Source organism: Podarcis cretensis (genome assembly GCF_951804945.1).
Source record: "Podarcis cretensis genome assembly, chromosome: 7".
In the NCBI taxonomy this organism is placed as follows: domain Eukaryota; kingdom Metazoa; phylum Chordata; class Lepidosauria; order Squamata; family Lacertidae; genus Podarcis; species Podarcis cretensis.
Genome location: NC_137176.1, coordinates 71,459,982 through 71,481,575, shown reverse-complemented (window position 1 = coordinate 71,481,575; position 21,594 = coordinate 71,459,982). Strand labels below are relative to the sequence as shown.

Genomic DNA, 21,594 nt, shown 5'->3' with positions numbered 1-21,594 from the left:
CTGAAGGAAGCAGGAGTGCACCTCCCTTCTGAAAAGACTCTCTCATTAGGCGGCAACTACCACCTAGTTGCTACTATTCATTTTGGGGGCAGGCTGATTGACTGTGTACTGGCCTAGCAACTGCAGACATACTTGGATGAGATGGATTGTGAGTCCCTTCTTCATGTGCCCCCTCCACGAGACAGCCAGAGGATAGCAACATGTGAATGGGCCTTTTCTACAGTGGAATGCTCATCCCAGGGAGGTTTGTCTGATACTTTCATTACATATCTTTAGGCGCCAGACAACTCAGCAAAGGGGTGGGGTATAAGTAAAGAAGAAGAAGAATGGCTTCTGGCTTGCATGCCCTGCTTGATTATCGTTATTGGGAAAGAGATGGTAGGACTGGTTTGCTGTTGATTCTCCTTGATCCCTCAGCAGCATTTGAGACTATTGACCACTGAATCATCCTGGAATGATCTGTGGGTTTCCACTCCTACCCTCCAGGGTTGCTTCCAGATAATAGCACTGAGGGATCACTGCTTGGATCCCCAGGACTTTTTATCTTCCATGTTGGTCAACATCTATATTGGGGTTGGGGGGAAAGCTCCAGCCCATTGGCCCAACATAGTCTGATAGGCCTTCTCATTTGGGGAAACCATGTCCACTTACCCTATGCCTGGTACCATACATAGCCTCAGGTGTGGGTAAAGGTAGGACTTCAATGGAACAAAGACTCTCCTCCCTGCAAGAGAGGGGAGTGGTTGTGGGCGGGAGCCCGAGCTCCGCCCCTAGCAGGGGGCATTAGCCCCCTGCCATCACCTCACCTGGCTGGCGCCCACGCCCCCCCAGCAGGCATCCAACCAGGTGCCTGAGGGGGGCGTGTTCAGCAGCCTTTTGCTGCGGCGGCAGCCTTCGCCCAGCCTCATTCTTCGTCCTCTCACCACGAGTCACCCACCCTCCACTCCCTTTTAGTTAGGGCTTAGGTCACTGGCCTTGCTATGGACCTTAGGTTGGTCGCCCTGGTTGACTAGGGGGCCTGGTAGGAGTTTTTCCATTTGGCATTAGGCCTTTTTGGTTTTTTCGCCTACCTCGTAGCAATCGTCACAACTTTTTGTGGTATTGGTGGGTAGGTTAGGCATTGGAATAATGTGTTGTGCTGTGTCGAAGAGCTAGGTGTGGCCATCGCCTATGCCTTCAATTTTTAGGGGTATTCCGTTAAAGGAATCTGGCGGTCGTGTATTCTGTCCGATGCCTGCTTGGCGGGAGGCCATGGCACGACCCTCGGTGACATTAGGGGTGAGCCTATAGTTGGATCGGCATCAACTGGCTCCACCTTCTGGTGAATAAACCCACTTGTTCAAATCCAATGCCTAAGCCAATACCTTTTCACTGCTGTAATCAATAAAGTTGTGGCCTTTCCTTGCCCATTAACCTTATATCACGTGTCCGTGTGTATTCTTTCCACATTGCGGGGGTCGGGTCCTCGAACCACAATTGGGAGTTTAAAATGACCTCTGGTTGCTCCTTTGCTGAAGCAAGGTGTGCTCAAGGAAGTGAAAGCAGTTTCTATACAATGAAAATCACATCTCCCTCCAGGCGCTGCTCCTTTATACATAGATGAAAAGCAGATGTTTAAAGGAGCAGCACAAAGCACTTGCAAAGGGCTCTGACCCTTTTGGTGCCTTACAGCCATAACATTATAGGATTCAAACGGCCCCACGCTGCTCCTTTAAACGTCTGGAAATAAGAAGTCCTGATGTCAAGTAACTGACAGGTAAGTGGGGCCGTCCACTGGTCAAATTTGGTCTGTTGAGGTGGAGACATAAGGAATTTAGAGCCATTTTTTTATTTGTCCAGCACTTTGGAAAGGGATAGGAACATTCAGGCACTGTAGATTTTAAAATTAATCATTTTAATTATTGTTTGAAAATATAATATTATCAGATTTTATGCTGTTATTCAGTCTGGACACAGTAAGGAAGGGAGGATATAAATTAAATAAACAGATAAATAATATGACTGCTGTTGTTAATGACCACGGCTTATCTTATACATATACATCTGAGCTTCATGTTGAAAAGTAATAGACTGTAACTCTGTTCTCCATTTCAAAATCAGGAGAGACTGAACATGCAGAGTTGGAGCAGGACTTATGCCCACAGGCCACACCTCTGATCTCCACACATTCAACGCCAGGCAAGAATGGGCTGTTGATATGATGGAGAAATGTGATCATACCACAAATACAGGGTTTTTGCTTGTATCCAATATAGTGCTAAGTAACCATCCCATCAGTGCAACGACTTCCACTTGCTCAATGGGACTTTCTCTCATTCTCCCGCCCCCAATGTGTTCTGGGGGTTCCCCCAACCCTAGAGCAGATATGGAGAGGGTTTAAGGCATGTGTGCTGGTGGCGAATTCCACTGCAGAAGTGGAAATCCTTGCACTGATGGGAAAGTTACTTACACACAATGGCTTTTATCTGAAGTAGTGCTAAGAGGCCATTTGGTTGAATGAACAGCTGGGGAACAGGCAGCAGGCAGAATCCTGCTCCTGTTCCCCCTCCACATATGAAGAGTTTAGATTTGATATCCCGCTTTATCACTACCTGAAGGAGTCTCAAAGTGCCTAACATTCTCTTTTCCCTTCCTCCCCCACAACAAACACTCTGTGAGGTGAGTGGGGCTGAGAGACTTCAAAGAAGTGTGACTAGCCCAAGGTCATCCAGCAGCTGCATGTGGAGGAGCGGGGACGCAAATCCAGTTCACCAGATTACAAGTCTACCACTCTTAACCACTACACCACACTGGCTTCTAAAGTAGAGAACAGAATTTATACCTCTTGTATTTTGTGTCCTTCCAGCTCCAATGTTTATGATTCCCCTGTACTGTATATCAGTGTATATACATCTGCCATCCACAGTAACTATGTATACACAGCTGCCAGCTGAGAGAACACTCCATTAATCTGATAAAGTGGGCTTCGGTCCACAAAAGGTGATGCCTCAGTAGATGAGTACATCTTTAAGGTGCCAGAAGACTGTTGTTGTCATTAGGGCTCAGAGGTAGAGCACCTGCTTTATACGTGAAAGGCACCTGGTTCAATCTCTGGCATCTCTAGGTAGGGCTGGAAATGTCCCCTGTCTGAAACCCTAGAAAGCCACAGCCAGTCAGCTCAGCCAATATTGAGCTAAATGGATCAACGGTCTGACCAGGATAAGGCAGCTTCTAATGTCATTGTTTTAATTTTAATTTTTGTTCCAGAAGCAGTAAACATACAGCAAAGAAGATCGTGCACACAACATATACTATTCTTTTTAATCCAAATGAAAGCATATATTGTAAGCGAGAGGACAGGACACACCTAGATAGCCGGTGCTGCTTTAATCCCTGGAGCCTGAGAGTTGCCCTCAATCTGCAGAAAATGACAATCTGGCCTTAGTTGGAAAATATGGATGAATGGAGACTTAAGCTATAAGCAAGCACAATCTGTGAGACTGTATAATGTGTTTACTATTCATGTGGCACAGAAATTAAGTTGCCTTAATTGACATATTGCTTTTTGTTTTGTGTGTGAATTTCTAAAGCTTGTAAAGTATGCCTTAAACTGAATGTTTTTTGATCCTAGAATTATATCTAGCACTGTATTGCACTTAGCTGCCAAAATGGCAAATAGATTTTGTTTTAATGAGATGCTGTACAAAAGTTCTTCCTTTTTTTGTTACTGACAATTTTTCTATATAAAAAAGGACCATAGAGCATTGTGATGAAAACTGCAGTATGACTGTAGTTCATATTATATAACTGATGTCCACATATTCTCCAATTTCCAAGTAAACAGATTATATAACTAGAGCCCTCAAAGAGAATCATAATCTAAATGTTCACTAAGGCATCAAATGTAAATCTCAAAATATTTTAAATTAAATGTCTGTTAACAATATATTTATGTTACAAATATGTGACAAAGCAGAAGGCAATGAAATCATAGCTAAATTTTCACCCTCATATATTCACTTACTCCATCTTTTATCACCGCATTTTTTTCTAAAATAAAATCCTGACATTAATGTACATTAGTTAGGTCAGGTTTCCAATTGAAATGAAATTAAGAACATTATATAAATGATAACAATCTATACCCTCTGGAGTAATCTATACAGGTTTAGACAAACATATGAGATCAGTGTTGTAATCCATTTGTTGTTGAGAACGAATGAATATGAAACAGCTGTTTTTGCAGCAGGGAACAAAAAAAGCCCTGATTCATACATTAACTAGGGATGAACGGACCTGTCAATTTCCAGTCCATGTGAATTTCACATGTGTTCATTTACAATGCATTCTGCCTCCCCCTTCTTATTTATCCTGGCTCTGGAACCCTTAGCAATCCGAATACGATCAGCCACATACATCAAGGGAGTGGAAATAAAAGGCAGAACCTATAAATTAGGGCTCTTTGCAGATGACCTAATGGTCACAACACCAGACCCCATAAGCACAGCAACCTCCCTAATCAGAGAACTCAACACATTTCCAATGGTGTCGGGCCTACAGGTAAATTTTACAAAGTCAGAAGCTATGTGCTTCAGCACCCCTCCTCACACCCAAAAAGAACTCACTAAGGTCACCAAAATAAAACTTTGCCGCACCAAATTCAGATACCTAGGGGTACAAATAACCAAAAACCTCAATAAATTGTACCTCCATAACTACAAACCTCTGTGGCGACAAATTAACAAAGACCTAAAGAGATGGAACAGCATGAATTTCATTCTCTCAGACAAAATAGCCATGATCAAAATGATCACCCTCCCAAAACTAACCTACCTATTCCAAACCCTCCCAATCTAGATTCCCCCAACCCAACTCTGCAGATGGCAGAGAAAACTACACTCTTTTATCTTCTCACATAAAAAACCAAGAATAAGCCCCAAATACCTGCACCTCCCCACCTCAGAAGGAGGAAAGGGAATCCCCAACATGGAAGCTTATTACATTGCCAACCAAATATGCCATATAATCCCATGTATACTAGAAGATGAGACAAAACAATGGGTACACCTAGAGAGGGATACAATTGAAAATACCTGCACCACAGCGTACCCACTCCTCCCAAACAAACTAAAGAAAATTCCCACAACACTTAACAGGTACGCACAGACCATGCTCAAAGCATGGCAAACAGAAATAGGCAAACTATCTCCAACCCCATCCCCACTAATTCCCCTGGCGTACCACCCATTATTCCATCATGCAGCACCAAACCTCCAGATACAAACCTGGCAAACCAAAGGCTTATATCGCCTAATAGACTTTTATAAAAATAACAAACCTTTGTCAACACAAGAAATACAAGACAAACTAGAAGACACCCAAATGCCCTGGTTAACACAACACCAATTACATGCCCTCTTAAACAACCCAACAGTAAAATCAGCAGCAACTAGGCCCCTGACAACCTTCAAAAACCTCCTAACAACAAAGGGAAATGGGAAATGGTAAATATACAAAATATACAAAATACTACTCCAAAATCCCACAAACCCCCTAGAAGCAATCAAAAAACAATGGGAGGATGACATAGGCTATGAAATTAACCCCACTCAATGGACCAGAATGTGGTCTAAACCCCCCTTTAAATCCATGTCAACAAAAAGAAAAGAACTCACTCTGAAACTCACCTACAGGTGGTACCTAACACCAAGAAAACTAGCGCTAATATGCCCAGGAACCTCACCAAAATGAGGGAGAGGGTGCACCTCCACAGGCACATACCTCCACATGTGGTGGGAGTGCCCCAAAATCCAACTATTCTGGACAACAGCCATACGAGAAATATGTAAAATAACTAAGCAAGTATTAGAAATCACCCCAGAATTGGCCCTACTGAACATCTTCCAAGACAACAATGCCCATTTACACCACAAAGAACCCACCTGCTTTCAGCAGCCAGAAACACCATAACCAGACACTGGAGAGACCTGTCAGGAGTAAGCATGGACCAATGGTACCAAATAGTATGGGAAACAGCCCTAATAGAAAAATTAACCAATAAATTGAAACTGACACGGGGACAAACAGAAGAAGACGCCTTTATCACATACATAGCCCAACAAGACAATGACAATAATCCACCAACAGCATACAAATCAATATGGCTAACCTGATCCAAAACACCCACCCACCCCACTCACACATGAAAACAAAGATCACCACAGCCAATCACAAACAAACAACCACACCCAAAGCCAACCCCCAACCTCTCTCACCACCAAAGGAACAAAAGTGAACAGCAGAGAAACTGCATGAGCAACGCTGACACCAAACCCTACATACATTAAGCAAAATAGAAACATTGCCACCCGACCCCACCCCCCCCATCTTCCCCCCTCCCCCCTTTTCTTCCTAATGTCTCAACAAATGAAACTGATTTGTAAAAATGTTACATGGAAAAAAATATGAGAGACATTACACATACTTCTGTAAATCAAGAAAATCTTTAATAATAAAATAATTAATAATAATAATAATAATAATAATAATAATAATGCATTCCGCCCTGCTTCTGCAATATTTTTTTTTAATTCACACAAGCATGGTAATTTCCCACAAAATACATCTTTAAATATGTATTTTATCTACAGTATATACCACTCTCTCATAAAATATCAGGGTGGTATACAACAATGTAAAAAACATCATAAAACATTAAAAAAGTACAGAATGACCACTAAAATGACTGGTAACTCAACAAAATCTTAAACCCTATCCAGTGCTTTTCTTCTTGGGAAAAAGTGTGCTGGTGCTGGGTACCCTTGAGTACCCCCAGAAAAAAGCATTGTGCATAGGCCTGTCAACATATGAAAAGTCTTCAAGACACAGTCACAAGCAAGGTTGCCTGCTGAATTTCTGCTGGACACAACATGGGACTAGTGTCATTAAATGCAATCATGTCTGGTTGAGGCCAGTTAGGCTTTATAACTTGAGGGAGAACTAAAAGCATTCCTCTGCATCTTCTCACTTATAGGGCTGGAATATAAGGGCTCAGATGGTCCTTAAGATATCCTGGACCCAAGCTGCTCAGGACTCTGAATGTCAACACAAGAACCCTGTAGCATATGGGCAAACAGCATACATGTTTTAACAAAGATGTCACAAGATGTTGGCCAACTGCCTCCACCAACAGTTGAGCTGCTTCATTCTGTACTAGCAGTAGCTTTCAGAATAGGCCCAAGGATAGCCCCACATAGATTGCACTGGAGTACAGTGGTACCTCGAGTTAAGTAATTACAGTGGTACCTCGGGTTACATACGCTTCAGGTTACATATGCTTCAGGTTACAGACTCCGCCAACCCAGAAATAGTACCTCGGGTTAAGAACTTTGCTTCAGGATGAGAACAGAAATCGTGCTCCGGCGGCGCGGCGGCCCCATTAGCTAAAGTGGTGCTTCAAGTTAAGAACAGTTGCAGGTTAAGAACGGACCTCCGGAACGAATTAAGTACTTAACCTGAGGTACCACTGTAAATAGTTCCGGAGGTCCAATAAATTGTTCCATATAGCCAGGGTCCAAAGGCAGACCGAGAGGAACGTGACCGGTGTGGTCACCCTGGTGCAGAGCTCCTGGGGGGTCACAGCAGGCACCACGACTATGACATCCAACAGAAGGTGAGAGGCGAGGAGGTGCCGGACTTCGGCGTTGCACAGGGCACCAATAAAACTTGATATGCCAAGGTCTGCCACTGCTGGGTCTACGATATCTGAAGAAATATTTGCTTTCATACCTACTTCCAGCTGCACAATGGGATTCAATCAAAAGCAATACCGATCATAGAATCATAGAGTTGGAAGAGACCACAAGGGCCATCGAGTCCAACCCCCTGCCAAGCAGGAAACCGATTTCATCCTTGAATAAAGCTTTTTCAATAGTAGCACTGCATTTAAATAAACTCCTGCCATCTGAGATTTGCCAGTTCCAAGAACGTGGTCCATTTAACCACAAAAATGAAACTTTTTTTAGATAGAGGTACTAGTGGCACTATATTTTAAACTCTCCTGTTAGCTGCTTATTTTATTATGAATTTTTTTTACTGTTGTTTATTGTTTTAAATTATATTTCTATGTTCTGTTGTTCCTCACTTTTTTGTACACTGAAAAGCAGGTTCTACAGTTTCTAAATGTATAAGCAAATGTATTTTATACATATTTAGCTTAGTCTTGTGTTCTATTTTCTTACTGGATGAGTAAACTACCTTGTTCTTAACCATTGCATGACACATTGGTTTAAAAGAAATGATGGGATGTGTTATATTTAAAATTCCAGAGTCAGGGAAATGTCTCTTTTAATGTAGCTGGTCTCTATTCTGTGTCAAAACAGATTTGTCTGTGGAATTTCACAAGATAACTGTCTGGAAGTTTACAAGATAATTTCTTTAATTGTTTTTAATACAGTTGTAGAGCTGGACCATAAAGAAGGCTGATCGCCGAAGAATTGATGCTTTTGAATTATGGTGCTGGAGGAGACTCTTGAGAGTCCCATGGACTGCAAGAAGATCAAACCTATCCATTCTTAAGGAAATCAGCCCTGAGTGCTCACTGGAAGGACAGATCGTGAAGCTAAGGCTCCAATACTTCAGTCACCTCATAAGAAGAGAAGACTCCCTAGAAAAGACCCTGATGTTGGGAAAGATTGAGGGCACAGGAGAAGGCGACGACTGTGGACGAGATGGCTGGACAGTGTTCTCGAAGCTACCAGCATGAGTTTGACCAAACTGCGGGAGGCAGTGGAAGACAGGAGTGCCTGGCATGCTCAGGTCCATGGGGTCATGAAGAGTCGGATATGACTAAACAACAATACAGTTGTACCTTGGTTTTTGAACAGCTTAGTACTTGAACGTTTTGGTTCCCGAACACCACAAACTGAGTGTTCCGGTTTGTGAACTATTTTTGGAAGCCAAATGTCCGACAGGGCTTCCGCGGCTTCTGATTGGCTGCAGGAACTTCCTGCAGCCAATCAGAAGCCGTGCTTTGGTTTCCGAACGTTTTGGAAGTCAAACGGATTTCCGGAACGGATTCTGTTCAACTTCCAAGGTACGACTGTATAATGACTTTTGTCAACAGGCCTAAAGGAATAATAAAATCCTATTCTATTGTTATTGTTATTACGACATAATAATTATCTTATGTTAAAATGTAAAATTAAATATCAAGTTTCAAATGAACATGTTAGTTATTCTACATAGATGACACAAATAAGAATAAATAAGTCCACCATCTTAGAACATACTGTCATACTAAGAGAAGACTGTCCACTAGTATCAAAAATGGGAAGCAAAATTCTTCTCCATTCCATTAATAAGCTTTAATAACTAGATTATATTGACATATATTAAAGTCAAGGCACAAACTGAGGAAATCTTAGCAAAAATATCAGCAGTCCACATTACAAGCTCAGGAGCCCACAAAATCAGAGGTACATAGACATATAAATCAACCACATTGCCCAGTTGCCTTATCTAATTTAATGATATTCATTTTTAAGCATGTAGACACTTAGAATGCAATATGTAACTATCTTTAGTAGACACCCTTGGGGCCTAGTATGTTCTACTGTGGCTTGTACTGAAAAAGGAAGCAGGAAAACAGGATTTCAGTAATATGCAAATGCTAAGGTATGTTTACCCTTCTATACAGTATACTTATATATTATTCATATGTATTACTCCACCAGTCTCTACAAGGTGTTTGTCACTGAAAATAGGTGAGAAAAACTATATTATATTTTTTTCTGAAATTTATTTGTATAATGCTTCAAACAAATGGTCTGAATGAGATTATGAAAATCATAAAGTAAAATAAACAAGAATTATGATGAAAAATATGTAGAGAATCACCAGTTTATGAACATGGAAGAGACAGTATGGGAACCACACTTCTGTGTGGGACCATCAGTTAATCTTATGCTCTAAAATAGAATAGCCATCTGCAGTGATTTTTGAGGATCATTATGTGGGATAACCAGCCTCATTTAACCAACATCCTTAAACCTAATTAATCCATGAAGGGTTAATGCCACAGAGTAAACTGTCTTGCCAGGCTTAGCTAGGTCACTCCTCCTCGCCTTGGGAGGAAGGTAACCAAGCCTTTTGTTTCCCTCAGTCTACCAGAGAAGCTCAGCAGGTGAGGAGATCTGAGCTGGTTGCTGCAGCTCCAGCAGCACAGCTTTTACAATTTTACACATAACTTGGGAAGACAGACGAACTAATATTAGTGTACTGGAAGAAGCAAAGATCACCAGTGTTGAAGCAATGATTCTTCAACATCAATTTTGTTGGACTTGTCATGTTGTGCGGATGCCTGATGATCATCTTCCAAAGTAACTACTCTATTCCAAACTTAAAAATGGAAAGCGTAATGCTGGTGGTCAACAATAGAGGTTTAAGGACTGTCTCAAGGCAAATCTAAAAAAATGTAGCATAAACACTGACAAGTGGGAAACACTGGCCTGCGAGCGCTCCAGTTGGAGAACAGCCTTTATCAAAGGTGTCATGGGCTTTGAAGACATTCGATCTCAGGACGCAAGGGAGAAACATGCTAAGAGGAAGGCACGCTTGGCAAATCCACACCGTGATCAACTCCTGCCGGAAACCAATGTCCCCACTGTGGAAGGACATGTGGATCTAGAATTGGCCTCCACAGTCACTTATGGACTCATTGTTAAAACCTTGTTTATGGAAGACAATCTTACTCGGCTACGAGTGATCGTCAAAGAAGAAGAATTTAGGAACTTTCACCACTGTAACTAAACCAAGTTTTACTGCCTGTGCAACTTTTTCTGAATGCTGTAAGTAAAGCACATGCATCTGACCTTTGGAGAGTTTGTAAGTAAACTATTTTTAACTTAAAAAACATATGGTCTTATTAGTGTGGTTGAACAATAGCTTGTAAATGAAGCACTACAGAACTGCTATGTGGCATCAGTTGTTAATACACAGATATACCACTGTATAAATGGACACAGGGGAAAATACAGCTATAGCTATGACACCAATTTTACACACTAGATTAACTACTGCATTCTTAAACACTTATCCTTCTGAACTTATTTTTCTGATGTGTAGATTCATCCCCACATTTTTCATTGATACTTCCACTGCCATGTAGGTAACTATTCCTTGAGCTTAGCAGAAGAAGATACATTCAGATTCCATAGATTTTGCTCAGAGATGGTCCACTATAAAACACTCAAACAATACTGTATAGCCTCTCAATATATCTCACTGAAAGGCAATGGACACCAGTCAGTGGTGGATATCAGAAGACACAAAACACATATGCAAGAGTTGAAGGTCTTTGGAGATGGATAAATATAAGTTGGTACCATTCCTTATAGCAATCTGCCATAATTTCAGAAACGGGGTGAAAAGCATGTAGTGTATACATTCAGTTTCTTCCCCGCATTCTCCTTCCTTCCTTCCTTCCTAGCCCTCAAACCACAGCTAATGCATGAACCAAGCAACAGAAAGAGGGAATGTAAAAGAGAGAGAGAACAGTCACCGAAGTCTATGAGGATACAAACATACCTGTGAATGACCATGTTCAGGTGCAACACTAATTCACAAAGTATGGTTTGTTTAGCCATACTGTGCATGAGCTGATTTTTGATCACATAGCTTAGAGTGTTCCTGCTTCACTTTTCCCTTACTCAAGCAGGGAAGCAAACCACAGAGCAGCTGGTTTAGCATTACATCTGAACCAGCACTTGTGGTTTGTTTCTCCAAAACAAATTAAAAAAATATTGTCTTCGAGTAGTGGTTTGTTTGGAGAGAGAAAAACCACATCATTGGCTCAGATGAATGTGACCAGTCTGTCCATGAGAGAGTGTGCATGTATATTCTAGGGGCAAACCATCTGAAAGATGGCAGTTTGGGCCACATTAAAGAACAAACGAAGTCCACAGCACTATATTACAGAATAAAAAATGCACCACTTCCATATCATAAAGAGAACAACCATCATTTCTTTAAGATTGACTTCAGACCTTACAAAATTATTTTATACTCTGTGTATGTTTTTGATCTAGAGAGCAAGGTAGAAGAAATATGACTGTAAGAAAAAGATTGCAGTGCTAAGCACACTTGTTTAGTTAATAGTTGTTTGTTCATTTAGTAGGTGTTAATCACTGTTTCTTTTCCATCTGTGTAAACTGGTCATTATTTATCACTAAAAACAAACCAAGTTTTCATTCCCATTTCCAAGAACACAATGCTTAGAATCCAGTTTAAACATAAAATACAGTTATAAGACTGACAGTCAAAATGATGAGCTATAAGGTCCCACTGCTGGTTACAATATACACATTTTTGCTAAACTGTCATGCCCAGGAGGACTCCCCTGAGTGAGTGCTTGAGGGCCCTGCTCTTGCCACTTACCATCTGGCCTGGGGCGGGGCCTGAAGCCTCACAAGGACTGCTTGCTGCTTGCTGCCTGCTGCCCAGGAGGACTCCCCTGAGTGAGTGCTTGAGGGCCCTGCTCTTGCCACCTACCATCTGGCCTGGGGCGGGGCCTGAAGCCTCATAAGGACTGCGTGGTGCTTGCTGCCTGCTGCCCAGGAGGACTCCCCTGAGTGAGTGCTTGAGGGCCCTGCTCTTGCCACTTACCATCTGGCCTGGGGCGGGGCCTGAAGCCTCACAAGGACTGCTTGCTGCTTGCTGCCTGCTGCCCAGGAGGACTCCCCTGAGTGAGTGCTTGAGGGCCCTGCTCTTGCCACCTACCATCTGGCCTGGGGCGGGGCCTGAAGCCTCATAAGGACTGCGTGGTGCTTGCTGCCTGCTGCCCAGGAGGACTCCCCTGAGTGAGTGCTTGAGGGCCCTGCTCTTGCCACTTACCATCTGGCCTGTGGCGGGGCCTGAAGCCTCACAAGGACTGCTTGCTGCTTGCTGCCTGCTGCCCAGGAGGACTCCCCTGAGTGAGTGCTTGAGGGCCCTGCTCTTGCCACCTACCATCTGGCCTGGGGCGGGGCCTGAAGCCTCATAAGGACTGCGTGGTGCTTGCTGCCTGCTGCCCAGGAGGACTCCCCTGAGTGAGTGCTTGAGGGCCCTGCTCTTGCCACTTACCATCTGGCCTGGGGCGGGGCCTGAAGCCTCACAAGGACTGCTTGCTGCTTGCTGCCTGCTGCCCAGGAGGACTCCCCTGAGTGAGTGCTTGAGGGCCCTGCTCTTGCCACCTACCATCTGGCCTGGGGCGGGGCCTGAAGCCTCATAAGGACTGCGTGGTGCTTGCTGCCTGCTGCCCAGGAGGACTCCCCTGAGTGAGTGCTTGAGGGCCCTGCTCTTGCCACTTACCATCTGGCCTGTGGCGGGGCCTGAAGCCTCACAAGGACTGCTTGCTGCTTGCTGCCTGCTGCCCAGGAGGACTCCCCTGAGTGAGTGCTTGAGGGCCCTGCTCTTGCCACCTACCATCTGGCCTGGGGCGGGGCCTGAAGCCTCATAAGGACTGCGTGGTGCTTGCTGCCTGCTGCCCAGGAGGACTCCCCTGAGTGAGTGCTTGAGGGCCCTGCTCTTGCCACTTACCATCTGGCCTGGGGCGGGGCCTGAAGCCTCACAAGGACTGCTTGCTGCTTGCTGCCTGCTGCCCAGGAGGACTCCCCTGAGTGAGTGCTTGAGGGCCCTGCTCTTGCCACCTACCATCTGGCCTGGGGCGGGGCCTGAAGCCTCATAAGGACTGCGTGGTGCTTGCTGCCTGCTGCCCAGGAGGACTCCCCTGAGTGAGTGCTTGAGGGCCCTGCTCTTGCCACTTACCATCTGGCCTGGGGCGGGGCCTGAAGCCTCACAAGGACTGCTTGCTGCTTGCTGCCTGCTGCCCAGGAGGACTCCCCTGAGTGCCTGAGGGTCCTGCTCCTTCCTGCCACTTACCACCTGGCCCAGGGCGGGGCCTGACAAGCCTCACTAGGACAGTTGTTGTTACTGCCGGAGGGGCAGAGTGTTTTTAAAATGTTTTTAAAACATTTTTTATATGTGGGGGGTGGGGGTGGGATGGATGTTTGGTTGGGTTTGGGGATTATTATTTTTTAATTATTTTTTTGATGTTTTGTAATTTCTACATTTTTTGTTTGTATTGTTTTATTGGTTTTGTTTGTTTAAGGTGTTATTTTGTTCTTAGGGGGAGGGTTCAGGGCTGCCGGAGAGTGGGCCCCAGCCCACAAAATGGCTGGGGCATGTTCCACAGGGGGGGATGCACTGGGACAACCGATCTCAGTGATCACGGGTAGGAGGAGGAGTTACGCTAAGACCAGACCATGTCATTACAGAGGAGGCAGGTTTAGTCGTTGTCTGAGGACTATCCCTGCCTCCGGGTCTGGTCCTGACCGGATGGATACTAGAATCAGCAAGGGATACCCACATGACCTGAAGGTGCTGCTGTGCAATGCCAGGTCAATGATTCATAAGACTACTGCCATCCATGACTTGACCTGGCATGTGTAACAGAGACTTGGTTGGATGAAGCAGATGGGCCTGTCCTTGCCGCTGCTTGTCCACCAGGTTTCTCTTACGCACAGCAACCCAGGTCATGTGGGCGGGGAGGGGGGGTTGCAGTGATTTTTAGGAAGTCATTAGTTTGCACCAGGCGTCCTATTGGGAAGACCCAGTTTTCCGAGTGCATGTTCTGGAAGTTGGGCAATAGGGGCAGTACAGGATTCCTTTTGGTGTACCGACCTCCCCGCTGCACCAAGGATTCCCTGCCCGAGCTGCTTCAGGTCGTGGCGGATGTTCTCCTGGAGACACCTAGCCTGGTCGTCCTAGGGGATTTTAACATCCATGCCGACACGACCTTACAAGGGGCTGCTCGGGACTTCGTGGAAAGCATGGCCTCCATGGGGCTGTCCCTGAATAAGTCTGGCCCAACCCATAGTCGCGGACATGCCTTGGACCTGGTGTTTACCTCTATGGATGTTGGTGATCTGACACTAAGTAAAAGCGAAACGAAAGAAGTGCCATGGTCAGATCACTTCCTGGTGCAACTGGACTTCTCTGCGACCCATCCCCTCTGCAGGGAGGTGGGACCAATTCGGATGGTCCGCCCCCACCACTTAATGGATCCAAATGGTTTCCAGAGAGTGGTAGGGGATGCTTTATCCCATGTTGATGGCCTTTCAGCCGATTCCCTGGTGGCCCGCTGGAATGTGGAGTTAACCAGGGCTATTGACTGTTTGGCTCCGAAGCGCCCTCTCCGATTGCATGGAGCCCGGACAGCCCCGTGGTTTTCCACGGATCTGAGGGCAATGAAACAATCGTTGAGACGGCTAGAGCGCCGGTGGCGGATAACTCATTCCGAATCTGACCGGACACAGGTTAGAGCTCAACGTCGAGCCTACCAAGTGGCGATAGCGACGGCGAAGAAGAATTTCTTCACCGCCTCTATTGCATCTGCAGAAAACAGCAGCAGGAGACTTTTTCAGGTGGTTCACAATTTAGTGGAACCACCTGTAACATCGGGGCCCAGTACGGGCCACATGTTCTCCTGCAATGATTTTGCAAAGTTTTTTGCAGATAAAATCGCTCAGATTCGGGAAGAAGTAGACTCCACCGTGGGAGCAGGGCCGGGGCGGGAGAGTGCTAGAGTTCTGTCTAGTCAAGTTGAGTGGGATCAATTCCAATCTGTTACCTCCGAGGATGTGGACAGGCTGCTTGGACGAGTGAAGCCAACCACCTGTCTCCTGGATCCTTGCCCATCCTGGCTTATAAAAGCTAGCCGGGAAGGACTGGGCGATGGGCTTCGTGGGGTGGTGAATGCTTCCCTCCGTGAGGGAGCCTTCCCAGACCCGCTGAAAGAGGCGGTTATTAAACCGCTTCTTAAAAAACCATCTTTAGATGCGGCCACGATGGCCAACTATCGCCCAGTTTCAAATCTTCCATTCTTGGGCAAGGTGATTGAGCGAGCGGTGGCCGAACAACTCCAGGCACGCCTGGAAGAAGCGGACCATTTGGATCCCTTCCAGTCGGGATTCAGGCCTCATCATGGGACTGAAACTGCCTTGGTCGCACTGGTTGATGATCTTCGGCGGGCTAGGGACAAAGGTGAGAGCTGTTTCCTAGTTCTGCTGGATCTCTCAGCGGCGTTTGATACCATCGACCATAACATCCTTCTGGACCGTCTTGAGGGGCTGGGAGCTAGGGGCACTGTCATACAGTGGTTCCGCTCCTTCCTCCTGGGCCGTGTTCAGAAAGTGGTGGTGGGGGATGAGTGTTCAGACCCCTGGGCTCTCACTTGTGGAGTGCCTCAGGGTTCTGTCCTCTCCCCCATGCTTTTCAACATTTACATGCAGCCGCTGGGAGAGATCATCAGGAGGTTTGGGCTGGGTGTTCATCAGTATGCGGATGATACCCAGCTCTACCTCTCCTTTAAATCAGAACCAGTGAAGGCGGTGGAGGTCCTGTGTGAGTGTCTGGAGGCGGTTGGAGGATGGATGGCGGCTAACAGATTGAGGTTGAATCCTGACAAGACAGAAGTGCTGTTTTTGGGGGACAGGAGGCGGGCAGGTGTGGAGAATTCCCTGGTCCTGAATGGGGTAACTGTGCCCCTGAAGGACCAGGTGCGCAGCCTGGGAGTCATTTTGGACTCACAGCTGTCCATGGAGGCACAGATCAAATCTGTGTCCAGGGCAGCTGTTTACCAGCTCCATCTGGTACGTAGGCTGAGACCCTATCTGCCTGTGGACTGTCTCGCCAGAGTGGTGCATGCTCTGGTTATCTCCCGCTTGGACTACTGCAATGCACTCTACGTGGGGCTACCTTTGAAGGTGACTCGGAAACTACAACTAATCCAGAATGCGGCAGCTAGACTGGTGACTGGGAGCGGCCGCCGAGACCATATAACACCGGTCTTGAAAGACCTACATTGGCTCCCAGTACGTTTCCGAGCACAATTCAAAGTGTTGGTGCTGACCTTTAAAGCCCTAAACGGCCTCGGTCCAGTATACCTGAAGGAGCGTCTCCACCCCCATCATTCTGCCCGGACGCTGAGGTCTAGCGCCGAGGGCCTTCTGGCGGTTCCCTCACTGCGAGAAGTAAAGCTACAGGGAACCAGGCAGAGGGCCTTCTCGGTAGTGGCGCCCGCCCTGTGGAACGCCCTTCCAGCAGATGTCAAAGCGATTAACAACTACCTGACATTCAGAAGACATCTTAAGGCAGCCCTGTTCAGGGAAGTTTTTAACGTGTGATATTTTATTGTATTTTTGCTTTCTATGGAAGCCGCCCAGAGTGGCTGGGGAGGCCCAGCCAGATGGGCGGGGTATAAATAATAAATTATTATTATTATTATTATTATTATTATGTGTGCATGTATGTGTGCGCACGCTCATGTGAAGACCCATACGAACTGAAACTATGACCCACTAATTTTCCTCCTTTCATGTACTTAACCAACACTAACCATAACCTGCGCTTTATCAATGAACAAGAACAGAGCAAATGTTTCTATTAAGTGTTCTTCTACCGTGTTATAATTGTGTTCTTGTTTTAATCATCATGGAAGATCATGGTTGGGCCTCCGGATTTTTCCATTTTCACTTAAAAGTAGCCACAGGGAGTGGGCTAAATTGGAACAGGAGATTGATGTTAGGGCAGAGGGTTTTAAAAAAATAAATTGTCCACATCATTTTGCAGATTGAAATCACCTTCCCTGAAACTAGTATTAATCCTACTGTAGAGAACTACATTTGTATTTGTTTTCCTCCCCAGAAGAGCTAATAGTACCTTCTTGTGGTGTGTATGTGTGTGTGTGATGGGGGAAGAAATTTAAAACAGTAAAATAGTATGAAAAGGAGCAAGTGAGGGTTTTCAAACAGAAAATACCTTAGTACAATTTTTTGATCCAATTATATCACTCCCACCACTATGGTTATATTTTTTTATAAGTATATAGTTAGAAACATGAATATTTAGTGCATACTTCAGTTCTTAGACTTTAGACTAATTTGTAGCTTGATCTACCCATGCTGATCAAAGGGACTGTATGTGACCCATAAGTGTAAAAACAAAGCAAAATACCCCCCACCAAACACCTGAGGTCTGCAGCAGAGATGCTTCTCTTTTACAGAATTAGAATGTACAGAAAATCCACCTATGCAGTAAAAGCAAAATTCTTACCTTTCTCACTAACACTTTCACTTTCAATCTCTACATCGTCACAGCTGGTATACTCTGGAGTAGAGGCCAACTCTTCCTCAGAGCTGCTCAGTGAAACCTGACGCATTTTACCCCCTTTTTTTGTTTTATGAGGCTTTGGTGGTGGAGGCCTAACTGATTCAGACTGATCTGAACTTAGTGAATCATTTCTTAACATGGTTTCCATTTTTTCACGTTTTGTTTTCCGTACAGCTGAGCTAGGATCCAAATGATGCTGTTTCCTTAATGAATCAGTTCGCCTCATATCTGGCCTATCAAAAGGAATGGGACTCCTCCTAGGTGTTGGAGGGCTGTGATTTGTGTTTCTTTGCCGATTGGGACTTGGTCCCTGAGTTCTTTCCATTGAATATGAACATTGGTCCATGGCAGCTCTGTGTTCAGATGCAGACCTTTGCCGTGATGGCCGTTCCATTCTCATCATAGATAACCGGGAATCTTCCAGTTCAGTATTTGCCAAAGACACATCACTGTGCCTTCGTTCATGACGTGCGCGGGACACTTCAGCATGAATACGCATTTGTTCCTCATATGGTTGTGGTTTGACGGGATAACGAGCCAAATTAGGATCACTTCGGTATCGTGCTTGGTACTCCTCTTCCCGCCGTTGCCTCTCATATTCCTCTCTATTCTGCACATCATCTTCCTCTAAAGGATATTCCCTCGAACGCCTGCGACTTCTCCTGTTCGAATCCCTGTAGTCATCAAGTTCAGCTTCTTCATATAACTGAGATCCATGTTGTGATCGTCTGTCCGTATAATCTGATGGTGATCTTGGCATTGCACTGTCTGATGTTGCATACTGTGAATAGTCGTCTCTCTCCTCCTGTTGATTGAATCTCCTGTTCTGATCTCTGGATATTGATGGGCTTCTTTTTCTAAGTAATCAAGAAAAACAAGAAGTAAACATTATCAATATTTTCAATGCTTACAATTTATTTGTTACAAACTAATTCCAAACTAATTATTCTAGTTGACTGAACTATAATAACTGCACTGGCTTTCTAATAACCTGATAATCACTCACTGAAATGGAAGCACATTGTTTTAAGTTGAATTTGTTTTCCAGAGCTGATATATGTAGCATAGTGGCTAAGAGAATGCATTATGAATCAAGAAATCCCCAGTTCAAATTTCATCTCTTCCAGGAAACTCACTTAAGTGGCCTTAGTAAATCCAGTATCAGGCTCAGCCTCCCACTCCCGTGGCCACTGTCTGCAATATGCTGATAATGATACTTGCAGCATTGTTTTAATGGTTACAAGAGGATAATGTATCTAAAAAATCTGAACATTCAAAAAGTGTTCTATAAATATTAAATAATACAATGAGTTAATTAAACAAAAATACATTAGTTTAATCAAGTAAGTTGTAATTCTCCTATTTTTTCATACCACATTTGTTAATTTAAGTTTATTTTATTATATTTATATAATTGCTTTACACATCTAAAAGGAGAGGTGAAGCAGGACAACAAAAATACAAAATACAAAATACAATATGCAATGAAAAATTCAAAAATTAACCTAGCAACATGTTTTAAAACATATCTGTTTCATATTCACATCATGATGTCTGCATCACTCACAGAGAAACAGATGGACTTGGTTCCTACGTGGGTTAACTTAAGTAAGTTTCCACACCTTCCTCCTTCCTGCAGCCCTGGCAGAAACCTTTCCCGAGGGTTGATGACCCTCCTAAACTACATGGGATATCAGTAGCACTGGGGGGGGGGGAGTGCCCCAAACTGAGAAGTCCACTACCCACTTTTGGCAATTCCCTCCTCTGTACACTAGCCCTCTAGAATAAGTTTCATGTTTCACTATGTACAGGATTGCACTGTAACTTAATTAAAATTAGGCTCCAAGCCATAATTAATTAAAAGGGGAAAATACAAAAAGAAATTATGAAAGAATTATCCTTACAGAACTTATTCAATAATTCAGGGCAGGATTCTTATTTGTACTGTTTATATCAAGGAGCCACTTAAGTAAAATAAAATTAATAACAAACAATATGCATCTTCTGACAGTACAAATGTTCAAATAATTTCTTGTAGGACAACTACCTACTATATATTTTTTTATTTTCAGCCATTACTTATCTGCCTTACAATATGTCCCACCGTAGCTAAATACTTTTTTAAAATAAAATGAGCTAAGTTCAGAACAGAAGGAAAAATCAAAATCAAAGCACAAACAATTCTCAGATAAGCTAGATCATCAGCTCTTACTGGTTTGTTTCACATTTTTACTGTTTTATTGTAATATTGGGTTTTTATCCTGTATACAACCTTGAATTTTATATGAAGTTGTGGTTTATAAATATTTAAAGAAATAAAATATATACATTTTCTTCTTTCCTGCCTTGTACTACCCTGTGATCTTCTTATGAAGGATGGTATAGAAATTTAATATATAATAAATAATAAAAATAATACTTCTTCTGAAAGTTATAATCAAAAAAATTATTTTCATTAGCTTGTTTACTTTCATAAATCATATCATCATTCACAAGCGACGAAGCTAAATATTGAAGAACTGTGTATCTTGTGTAAAATTCTGAATATATCCCAGGTTATGGAAGTATCGTGATTAGAGCATAGCAAGCTGAGAGCCAGAATGCAGTCTAGGGCATACTATGAATTACATCCTAACATATGTAACAACATTCCATCACCTAAGCATGCACTCCTTCCTTTTAGTTTCTCTGTTCTAAATTTCAGCCAGGTGACTTTCCTTTAGAAATAACAACAGTAAGCCAAGTTACGGCTTACCACAGGTGTGAGAATGTGTGTGCCCCCAGAAAAGAGTTTGCAGCTACTTTGTTTCTCCCAGGTCCTTTTTACTGCTGTGTCATGCTAAGATGAGCCAAAGTTTGCCTTAGCATGCCATCTGAATCTCTGCTTGTAGCTAACAATAAAAGAAAAAACAGGGGTTCAGGCCAGCATACCAAAACACAATATATGGAAAGCAAAGTACAACGAATGTATTCATCACAATGTGCCCACTATTACAAGGCATACAGTACATGCAAGCGGTTACTCCAGAATCATCAACGTAAGTACAATATTACAATTACTAATGTATTTTCCACCAAATGATATGGATGTAGCAGCCTGCTTAGATGATGTGTCACCTTAGCCAGATTGGGACAGAAGTCTTCAGTCCAGAAAACCTATCTATTGCCTTGGAAATCTCACTAAAAATCCACTGAAATCCACAGGACTGTTTCCATTCACTGTATTCTCACCTCATTAATCTATTTCAAGATCCCTTTGTAAGCAATATTTGACAAAAGTGTTCTTGTGATTATCTACTTGATTCCATGTAAGAATTCCCAAAGCACAAATTAGGACAATAAAAAAAGATACAAATTGCTTATGCAAACCCCCTAACTAAATAAATCATGTTACAGATGCTGTATTAC

General features: G+C 43.8%; 1 protein-coding gene across 34 annotated transcripts in view; it reads right to left on the bottom strand.

Annotated features, from left to right (window-relative positions):
* RIMS2 (regulating synaptic membrane exocytosis 2) overlaps nucleotides 1-21,594 on the bottom strand; it is a gene marked incomplete at its 5' end in the record, with an annotated part of 372,013 nt that overhangs the window by 199,057 nt on the left and 151,362 nt on the right. For 33 of the 34 annotated variants that reach the window (XM_079984093.1, XM_079984113.1, XM_079984104.1 and 30 more), the window contains one exon: nucleotides 18,130-19,043. In XM_079984093.1, the coding sequence (XP_079840219.1) occupies nucleotides 18,130-19,043 (914 nt within the window). Of the gene's footprint in view, nucleotides 1-18,129; nucleotides 19,044-21,594 lie in introns of those variants that run through there. The other variant, XM_079984107.1, reaches the window with a different exon arrangement.